Raw genomic sequence first — 10,267 nt, 5'->3', positions numbered from 1 at the left:
CGCGCCCGCCCCTCTGCACGTGACAGGCGGGGCGGGCAGCGGACGGGTCGGGGTCACGTGACCTGAGGCGCGCTGTACTCGTGGGCGGGGCAACGGGAAAAGGGGGAGCGCCGAGCCCGGCGGCGTTCCAGCCATGTCCGCGCTTGGAAAGACCGGGAGCGCCGAGCCCGGCGGCGTTCCAGCCATGTCCGCGCTTGGAAAGACCGGGAGCGCCGAGCCCGGCGGCGTTCCAGCCATGTCCGCGCTTGGAAAGACCGGGAGCGCCGAGCCCGGCGGCGTTCCAGCCATGTCCGCGCTTGGAAAGACCGGGAGCGCCGAGCCCGGCGGCGTTCCAGCGCTGTCCGCGCTTGGAAGGACCGGGAGCGCCGAGCCCGGCGGTATTCCAGCGCCGTCCGCCCTCGGAAGACCCGGAAGCCCCAGAGATCCGCCCGTACATACTGCGCGTTGATGTTTTCGGGCTGGACACACCGGCGCTGGTTCCTGCTGAGGTCTCCTCCACCCTGCTTGTTACATTTTGTGCTTTAACTTAACTCTGAAGCCCGTTTCCACGGGCTTCGTTCTTTCAGCTGAAGCGTTCTAAAAACCAACGTCGTTCTGATGCCCTTATTCCCACTCTTTGAGTCCCACAGGACCCTCCAGCTACTTTAGGTTTATGGTTCCCCCCTCCCTCATGACTGGGAGGTAGTGGATTGCCCGAGTTAATGCCATTTTTTTTCATTCATGTTTTGGACAGATGAGCTGCCTGAACTGATTCCCTGTGGAGGGGATGAAAGGTGCAAAGCTGAGCCAGAGGGCTGTGAGGCTGTGGAAGGGGGGCTGCTGTGGCAGCACTGACGGGTCCAAGTTCTGCAGAACAACCACCCGCCCTTACACAGACAGTTCCCCTCCAGCTAACTCAGAATAAAAACGTTCCCAGGCTCCCCTCAGCACAGTACTTCCCTGCACTCTACTGGTGCCAGCATTTGTCTTTAAGCAAACATCTAAAGCACAGCATCAGTTCTCTAACAACAGCAAGATCCAAGTACGAACGTAGGCAGCTGACTGCCTCTTGTTCAGAAAATACTCCAAACACACCATCATTGAAAACAGGTATCAGATGCAAACGCCGGCTTTATGTGTGAAACAGCCTTAATTAACCCTAACTACACAGAGCCTGCAAGTTTTTTACTATGGCATTATACATTAAGGATTGGGTTTGGATGTAAAAATTAATTTTCATAGTTTTCATTCATTCATCTAATAACAAAGGTAAGTCTGCCTAGCCCTCCGTCACTTTTCATTTCCAGGCACCTCTGTATGCATACTTGAGTTAATTCTGAGTGGTGTGGTGTGTAACATCCTTGAAAAAGTTCAGGTTAGAACTACGATTTTGGCTTTAAATGCTTCAAATTGGAAGCAGCTTAAGTGAAGTTGACAAGTCTGAATTCTGCATGCACCAAAAGCTGCCTTCTTCCTGAATTCAACTGTTTACTTAGTGTGCCGAAGAGACAAAATGCATGTAGGATTGTACATGCTCAGTAAGACTTCTCTGACGTGGTAAGTTGGCTATTAAAATTTGGTTTATTGATGGGATATTTTAGTAATTTAAATCAGCATGTGAAACATTCACCTGTTCAAGACAATCACAGCTGTAAATTGCAAGCTGCCAACGGTTTACAGAAAATAAAGAGTAGGAGGGGGATGACTCCTAAAGAGTCAGGACACTGTCTCCAAAAGACAACTGGGAGTCAAAGGTTCAAGTAAGACCTTTATTGCAACACAGAGTTGACAGCATGTTTTTGTATTTAATAAAAAGTATTTGGTCTCTTGGTGGTGAAACGTGGTTTGTGCTGGCGACGCAGAACTCTGTGTGGCAGAGGGAACTTGATTTTAGAATCCTGAAAGAAAAAATGTTTCTACGTTAATAGAGTATTAGATAAACAACAGAAAACAGTTTGCAATAAATAGCCAAGCCGTATTCCATGAATAACTTACACAGAGAAGTAATGCATCCACAAATTAGATATACTTCATAGGCCTTCAGGGATGCCTTAATTTTGCATTTTTTAAAAGAAATGAGGCACGTTTTCTGCACTGTAACACATATTCACTTCATTGTGACTTTCTTCCAAACAAGTCTAGCTTTAGAAGCCTTGATCATAATAGACCAAAATTGTAAACCTCTGCATACAAGTTTGGTTCCCTCCCTATTTCTGGCTGCAAAGCAAACCTGTACCAGACAAGATAGCTCCCCTCTTCCAGTCCAGTGTTGGATCAGGACCCACCAGCCACTGCAGTGCTGGTTCACTTACATGGAACTGCTTGACAGCTGGTCTGCGGCACTTGCTGGCAGCGATTTCCTCAACCTTCATGATCTGAATAGAGTGAGCACGGGCACGGTGACGGGCTCCCATATCACGGTCTGGAACAAGAGAACTCATTAAAACTGAATCTTAAGGACATTTTTTGTTCAAAAATCTTATAAATGCCTTTTCAGGAAATGTTCATAGTGCCATCTACAACTTTCTAAATTTCTGATCAACCCTAGTTAAAATCATACTGGATTTAATGTGTAAAGTGATGGTACAAATATCACGGAACCAACAGGCAGCAGCAAATTCTTCCAAAAACTCATTACCAAACTCCTCTCGGAAAGTGCCATCTTATTATTCTTGCCTGATTTCAAGAAGGCACACATGTATAGAAGAAATATATGTGAGACTATTTCATTTTTTGCACAAGAAAAAATTCCTGTGATTCAGAATTAACCCTGAAGTATGATTACTGGAAGGTGCAAGTAAAGGTAGGACCTGAGGATATATTTACTTTTCTTGAAACTGACCAGTGATGGAATCTGATATTCAGCCCACATGCTTGGGCTTTCAGAACAAGAGGAAGCCATCTGTGCATGGGCTACCTAAAAATTCCTCCCTACAGCAGTGCAAATCGCTGCCTTCAAATCAAGATGTCCATAGCCAGTTTCACAAGATATGCCTGTTGAAATACTATTGTGCTTATAATGTTTCCCACGAAGACCTAACATACCTATTAAAAACTTACCTGTCACAAGTATTCTTGAACATAAAAGTATCAGTCACTGTATCATAATAAGGTTCCTGGTCTCTTAAGCAGTCCTTCAGTATGTTAAATAACGGGGATGATTGTAAGGTAATGTAGAACCTTAAATTTCACTTTCAACAGCACTTCAGCTTTTGAAAGGCGACAAGATACATTTAATATTTGCACACATGACAAGAATATCATTATTAAGAACAATATTCTTTGGGTTTTTATGTGCATTCTGTAGTGTTTATAGCACTGTGGAGTCAAATATCAACAGCATCAGCTATACAAATGGTCTATCCCTCAAGTACTTCACAAAACAGACTGAAATCAGGTCAACCTTGAATTCTCCCTGAACTGAGACAACGAGATCTTGGAGTAACAAAGACTATAGGTTTTTTCCTGTGATTTTTTTTTTTTTTTACTTGTTCTCCACAGGACAGATGCTAGTATTTTCCACATGATATCTGAAATATTCTCTCCACAAGACTTTGCAATATATATTCAATTATCATAAAACAATAAATAATAGTGCAAGAAATACATATAGCACCTAAAAGATCACTATACTGATCATTATACTCTCAGTTTGTAGGGTAAAACTCATTACTAGAATTGTAGAAAGTCACACCAGGATGAAGTGGGAATATTTTCAGTCAGTGACACTGTATAAAGACTGGTAACAAATAAGATTCCACATATACATACATAAACAACCATGGAATTATCTGGCAACCCCTTACTTTATTTTTCCAGTGTTTTAGTTATCTTACCATGGATTAAGTCAGCACACTTCATGCTCAGTTTGAGATTCAATCTTCTGTTATATACTGATGCTATCATTTATACCTCATTTACAGATACTTACAGCACTGAGTGACAGCACCAGCTGTGGTCAAATCTCTGTACTCCCTGTACATGTTGTGGGTTCCACTACGAGAATCATAGCGCAACCAGATACCAAAATTTTTTACTCGCAGAGGGGACTTCTCATACACCTGGAATAACAGAAGAGCATGAAAATGGTTAGAGACAATGCGCTGTTGCCACTTTACACTTTTAAGAATAAATATTTTAGAGCTCTAATGAAATCCTGTTCTAAGTTTTACTGTCAAAAACAATTCTTTGCTCTCTTTACCTCTAACAGCATAAGTGGATTTATGTCTGGGTAATTCAGACTGTAGAGTTTTAGTAATTCATCATGGAAAGAAAAATACAAGACTTCAGCTCTAAAGAATGTTCTTGAAGTAAGAACAATCAAGGCAGAAGAGTATAAGCATATAAACGTCCACTCTCCCACTATTATGAATGTCCAGATGTCTCTTAAAAGGTATACTGGCCAATGAAGCAAATCCAAGAATAAGACAGCAGCGCTGACTAGTGACATGGTTCATAATTCTGAAATGTTGGGAAGTTTCTATTTAGTTTACAGGACATATACCACCACTTTCAAAAAAGAGATTTCTCACTTCTTTTTACAGCAACTGACAGATGAATGAATTTCAGTCTCAGTCCCAATAACAGCAATTCCTAAAAATTCCTTTCACATACACCAGCTGGAATCACGCACCTGGCCACAGTACACAATCTCTCCAGAAGACTTCTTCATCTTCTTCAGCTGAGAGACGAAGTACCAGAATCGGGACTTGGCGACGACGTGGTTCGGAGCAAAGATCCGCATGCGGTACAGAGGAGGGGTCGTGCATTTCGGCGTGGGCAGGCACCGCCCAACCACCTTGTACTCCCGCAGCTGGGGGGACACGAAACACAGGCAGCCCGCAGTGTGAGTGAACCGCGGAGCCACCGCCGCGCCCGCCACACCCTGCCCGCCCTGCGCCGACCCCGCGGCGGGATCCGCGGCTCCACAGAAGAACAGCGCGCCGAGAACAGCTCAATCCAAGGGCACAGAGAGCCCGCCGCACGGATGGATAGATCTCCCCGTGGATCTGCCCCCGGTGCCGCCGGCGATCCGGGCCCGCGCCGGGCGGGAGCGGCGCCGCCGCCATGTTGGGCCGCGCGTCGCTTCACGGGCCGGGCAGCGCCGCTCGGGCAAGTACGCGTCGCTCTCAAGCGCTGCAACTCGGGGCCGCCGCCCTCCCCGCGGCTGCCTCAGTGTCGGGCCCGGCCGCCATCCCCGTGCCGGCGGTGCCCTCCGCGCCCCGACCCACACTCACAGTGCCCGACGCCTTCATGGCGCTCCTCCGCCGCAGCCCGCACGAAAGGAAAGGGACGGCCGCGTGCGCCGCCGCCTCACGTCACTCACCTGCCTCCGGGCCCGCCCCCGGCCGTGCGCGCTGCCCATTGGCTGGGAGCAGAGCGCGATTGGAGGGCGCAGCTGTCAGTCTCCGCTGGTGGCGGTGGGTTCTGGGCCGGCGGATCCACGTGGCCCAGCCCGGCCCACGCTCGTTCTGCCGTGCGGCCTGCGGTGCCCCGGGCCCTTCTCCCGGCACCGTGCCCGCGGACCCGAATGGGCGGCCTGGCTGTGCGTGACTCCTTCTCCCGCTGGTTCTGCTCGCGTTGCCGCGGGACGTGGCAGGCATGCTGCAGGCGGAGGCACCGCGCTCCTCTCGAGCCGGTAGCCGGGCTCGCAGGGATGACCCCTGCGGATCCCTCCCCGCACTCAGTTCTACGGGATTGTTTCGCGGCTGGTCCCGCCGGGCGCTCGGTCCCCAGCGCACCGTGCGCGGGCAGCGGCTCTGCTGGGGGGACGAGCGAGGGTCTTCGAGCGCTGTGCGCCTCACGGTTTCGGGAGCTGCGCTGCCGTAGCCGCGGGGCGAGAGTGGGTTTTGATACTGTTGAAAGATACTGTAACAGCAGCAGTGCTGGGACGGCTTGTAAATGACTGCAGCGTATTGCTGCAGTTGTTCCCATTTAGGTCCCGGCCGTTTAAACCGGGTCCTTACGGACATGCGGGCGCCTGATCACGCCAAGTCCCACTCGCGGCGCGTCGTTGCTGAGCCCTTAGCGCAGGAGCCCAGTGCCACATGTGCAGACAGCTGCTGGATCGCTCCTCGCGGACAAGCCTGCGCCATCCCGGGCCCTTCCCCGTGCGCGTCCCCGAATAAGTCGCTCCGGTCGCGACTGCGCAGCTCGCACCGGCGGCTAGGCCCGGCCTCGCTGCTGCTGCTGACACAGCACGATTTGCAGGGCAGCCCCGGTTTATTCCATCGGTGCGGTCGGTTTTACAGCAGTGCTGGCGGTACCGAAGGGGGAGGTGGGACTACGACTCCCAGGGAGCGGCGGGGCCGGGGCGGGGCCGCATCCCGGCGTGCGCCGCGCCCGGCCGGTTTGGCGACAGGGGCGGTCCCGCTCCTCCTCCTCCCGCCGCTAGCTGAGGCGGCGCGGCCCGGCTCGGCCCGCTCCCTGTGCTCGTGGCGGCCGTGGAGCCGCAGAGGTGGGCGGGAGCCGGCGGTGATGGAGCACTGACCAGGAAGGTACGGGCGGGGGGCGCGGGCAGGACGCGACACGCGGCGCGGGTGACTCAGCCCGGCGGCGGCGGGGAAGGGGCGGTGTGGGCTGAGCTGGTGGCGCCCGCGGGCTCCTGCGAGTCCCCCGGCCGGCTCCCTCAGCCCGGCGCCGCCTCCCCCTTGGCCAAGAGGCTCAGGGGCGGTGGGGGGAGGCACCGCCGCCTCCGTGCTCACCCAGCCCTGCTGCTGGGGGGCGGCGGGGGCGCAGCCGACTGTTCCCCGCCGGGCCCACCCTCCGGGAACCGCGAAAAAAATATCGGTGTTTTTCTCTGCTAATATGCGCAGTAGCCTGCGGTGCGGTTCTGTTCGCGGGAGCTGCCGCCTCCGTGGCCGTCCCTCCGCTGTAGCTCTGGTGGGGGAAGGAAGAAACCGTAGGACCGCAGCGAGAGGGGAGGGAGGGACCTCCCCGCACTTCCATGTTCCGCCCGTCCCGGCGTGGTGGGAGCGGTGGTTCCCCGCCGCGGGAGAGCCGAGTGCTTGGTCACTCGCAGCGGCCCCGGGACGGGGCTGGAGGGGTTGATGCGGCCCCGGCGTCCGCGTCGCGGAGCTGGATGCCGCGATCGCCCTCCCCGGCCGGGCTGCGGAGCCGCGTTTGGCTCTCCAGCCGCGGGAGACCGGGCTCCTGACCGAATTTGGGGCGGGGGCAAGGAGGCCTTGCTCCTCACAGCGAATTCCTGCCAGTAAGAATGTGCCTGAAATGAAGACCTAATATGTCACTTACAGAAAGAAAAAGTTTCTAGACCGGTTGAAAAGTTCTCGAAGTAGCAATAGCTACACAGCTGTTCGCTCTAACCGCGTGTTAGGTCAGCGTGAAGGCTCTAGAACCCTAAGAGTCTGTCAATACGCTCAAGGTTTGCCGCAAGCAAAACAGCAAAAAAAATTGTGAAAGATTAATTTTGTTGTCTTTGTTTCGTTAGAGAGAAAACTGAGGGAATTCAAATGAGGCATGTCACAGGCTCCCCTTGTGCTATTACACTCTTGTAAATACCTAAAATGAGTGCTGCAAATGAAGTATGCTTTAATTGCTCCTGTGCTTAGCACCTGTAGTTAAAATGCTCTGAATGCTTTTATTATTGGGGCATATCTGGACCGAAGTTACGCACCTTGACCACGTTTGCATTATTAACTGGGCAAAGTGAGTTGCCTTTTTTCTTTTTTTCCTCTGCTTTCCGATATGAAAACAATCTCTACTAGCAAATGCATTTTTCAGTATTTAATAAGTGAAAGGGAATGAACTATCCTGATGAGACATACCTGTATGACTTCCTTGTTAAGGAACTGCACCCTCCTAATTGTAGTAAGATGAATTTGCCACCTAACATGGGTGTACTGCTTAACAAAAAAATCATCTCTAAGTAAAAAAGACAATACTATCTACACAGCTGCATATTAAGTATTAATGTTATTGATTGTTTTTATGATATACTTGATGTTATAGCTGAGTGCATTTTGTAATGGATTTTGTGAATTGTGAGTACTATTAAAATCACAATTCAGTTTTGCTTTCAAAGTGTAACCGGCTGTGGTGAAAGTCTGTCTGCTTAAGTAAAACCAGAGGCATGAAAAGTTATTTTATTAGCTTTCTCAAAAGGCTCATTCAGATAGTTTATCTCAATTGTCTTTCAGAGGTGGGTCATCAGGATGAAACTCGTTAGAAAAGGCTATATGGTAGAAGTTGAAATTTTAAATATGCTCATGTAGCACTTATAAAATTAGTAGAACTGATTGGTATTGCTGTTAGTAATAACAGGTGAAGAGAATACGTGTTTGATAGATCATCTGTCCAAAAGGTAGTAATGTAGTGATATCAGCAGGTAAATATGGAAAAAATGCTTCTATATATTAAATAGTTTTACTTGTGTCATTATCGATGAGTTGCTGTTGAAAAAAAAATTGTTTTTCCTTTATTTTAATCTGGCTGGTCTGGATGTTGATTATGTGGAAAACAGATTGGGGGCTGGGGATGCAGAGGGAGAAGGCTTGGCAAAGCAACTTTAATCCCTGAAGGTTCTGCCCGAGGGGAATCACTGTCTAAGGCAGTGTGTGAGGCTTCTTTTGCCACGAGTCATCTCTTTGTTCCAGACTTTCTGGTTTCTATGCTGCTAAAACCTGCAATTTATTTTTTTTGTATGAACTCAGTTTTACTTATTAAGTTGCTTTTCATTATGCACTTTGGTATAGTGTATTCTGTCTTGAGTTTTATAGAAAAGTCTGTCACCACATTAAATTTGGGGCTCTCCTTTTCAGTCCTGCTTGCTGTGAGTTGTCACTGCCACCTTTCTTCCCGTGGGGGAGGGTGAACAGTAGAGAGCGCGTGCAGAAGACACGCAATACTAAGAAATTAGAAGTACTACCTATCGGTATGTAGGCAGCTTCAAACCACAGCCCTTTTGTATTTCATCTCTTCCTCTTGTCTCTTCCTTTCCCCTACCTCCTACATACTTACATAACAAGGCCTGATTTCAGGCCTAATTAACTGTGGTACCGTGGGGGGGAGGTGGGGCAGGGATTTGAAGAATAGATGGGGTTTTGTCCCCTCTTGTTGTCTAACGACATCCTACAATTTGACAGAGGTTATTTTAATTTTTTTTTAATTATCTGCATTTTACCAGAGCATTGCAGAACAGCCTGAAGAGGCATGTCATCTTTAGAACATTTGCCTAGCTCTCTTGTTAATTTTACACTGAATTTTCTAAATAAAAATCATTGCTAGTAAATCAGCACTCATTAGTAGGAACAGAAAACTTTGTTAACAACTCAGTATGGTGTATTTTGTGGTTAATTTCTAAGACACTTCTGTTATGTGTGCTTACTTTAGAAGAAAGACCTCCTAACAGCTTTGCCCCTCTAGGGGATTATGAAGCATCTTAACAATGTTAGAGATGAGTAGAGATTTTTTTCGCAATTAAGTTTGTGGTGGGGGGAAAAAAAGTAGCAGATTTATGTTTGTCGTAGCTTGCTGAAACCTCTGCATGCTTGAAATTTAAGCCTTTCAGTTGAATAATACACATCATGCCATTTCTCTGTTAATTCAGATGATGTTAACTCTTTTCAAGAGAACTGAAATATATGGAAACTTAAAAATAGCCTTATTCAGTAAGAAATATAGTACTGTGAAAAGTTGATTGAAGGACTTAAAATTCTGATATCTGTATCAGAAGTATGTCCATTCATGTTCAGTTGGAGTACATACTGTGTGCTTGATGTTTGTGGGAAAACTTGCGGTTGTTGCTGTCCTGCTTTTAATTGTTCCTGTTTTGCTGAGTAAATCAAATTTTTCTTTCTCTATTTGCAGATGATTGTAGTTTCCCCTCTAGAAGAAGTGGGCAAACCAGTTAGGAGCAGGAAACAAAGAGTATAGCAGTAGAAATGGATGAACAAGCCCTTTTAGGGCTAAACCCAAATGCTGATGCAGACTTCAGGCAAAGAGTATGTAATTAACTTCCTTTTCTCTCTAGTAACTGGAGGTGCTGTTCCTGTGCAAAAGTTTCATGTTTTCTTGGTTGGGGGGGGTTGTGGTTTTTTTGTTTCTGTTAACCAGCGCATAGGGTTTGTGGTGGCAAGTATAACACAAAGTTATCAATTCAGTGAAGTTACACTTAACATGCATAGAGTTTATTTTTCTGGACTCTGACTTTTTAAGTCGTTTCAGTTCTTTGTACTTGTTGCTCAGCTCCTTATGTAGGTTCTCACTGAATGAAAAGCAGCTACAGAAAACAGATTGCTTGAAGTTGCCCTTTTGATTCTTATATGTATTT

General features: G+C 48.3%; 2 protein-coding genes and 1 non-coding gene across 7 annotated transcripts in view; 1 reads left to right on the top strand and 2 right to left on the bottom strand.

The window, feature by feature from the left end:
* Positions 1 to 1,734: 1,734 nt before the first annotated feature.
* On the bottom strand, positions 1,735 to 5,322 carry RPL18A (ribosomal protein L18a). Its single transcript, XM_064655797.1, has 5 exons — positions 5,217 to 5,322; positions 4,613 to 4,792; positions 3,911 to 4,040; positions 2,292 to 2,401; positions 1,735 to 1,877 (listed from the first exon to the last, which is right to left on the bottom strand). Exons 1-5 carry the CDS (start codon positions 5,232 to 5,234, stop codon positions 1,785 to 1,787), a joined length of 531 nt encoding a protein of 176 aa, XP_064511867.1. The 5' UTR covers positions 5,235 to 5,322; the 3' UTR covers positions 1,735 to 1,784.
* LOC135415322 (small nucleolar RNA SNORA68) lies at positions 3,149 to 3,280 on the bottom strand. The gene has a single exon (XR_010431084.1). It is a non-coding gene; the product is annotated as a small nucleolar RNA SNORA68 (small nucleolar RNA).
* Positions 5,323 to 5,385: 63 nt separating the features above from the next.
* XPOT (exportin for tRNA) overlaps positions 5,386 to 10,267 on the top strand; it is a 29,076-nt gene continuing 24,194 nt past the window's right edge. For 2 of the 5 annotated variants that reach the window (XM_064655792.1, XM_064655796.1), the window contains exons 1-2: positions 6,338 to 6,476; positions 9,805 to 9,938. In XM_064655792.1, coding sequence (XP_064511862.1) covers positions 9,879 to 9,938 — 60 coding nt within the window. In that variant the 5' untranslated portion in view covers positions 6,338 to 6,476; positions 9,805 to 9,878. Of the gene's footprint in view, positions 5,525 to 6,337; positions 6,477 to 7,470; positions 7,645 to 8,756; positions 8,870 to 9,804; positions 9,939 to 10,267 lie in introns of those variants that run through there. The other 3 variants (XM_064655794.1, XM_064655793.1, XM_064655795.1) reach the window with 3 other exon arrangements.

This window comes from Pseudopipra pipra, chromosome 5 (assembly GCF_036250125.1).
Source record: "Pseudopipra pipra isolate bDixPip1 chromosome 5, bDixPip1.hap1, whole genome shotgun sequence".
Lineage (NCBI taxonomy): Eukaryota > Metazoa > Chordata > Aves > Passeriformes > Pipridae > Pseudopipra > Pseudopipra pipra.
This window is presented reverse-complemented; position numbering and strand designations above follow the sequence as displayed.

Coding starts and splice junctions, on each gene's coding strand:
- RPL18A (XM_064655797.1), bottom strand. Junction 4,041..4,612: donor AGATTGTGTACTGTGGCCAG/GTGCGTGATTCC, acceptor CTGTTATTCCAG/GTGTATGAGAAGTCCCCTCT. Junction 2,402..3,910: donor TGGTGCTGTCACTCAGTGCT/GTAAGTATCTGT, acceptor CTCTTGTTCCAG/ACCGTGATATGGGAGCCCGT.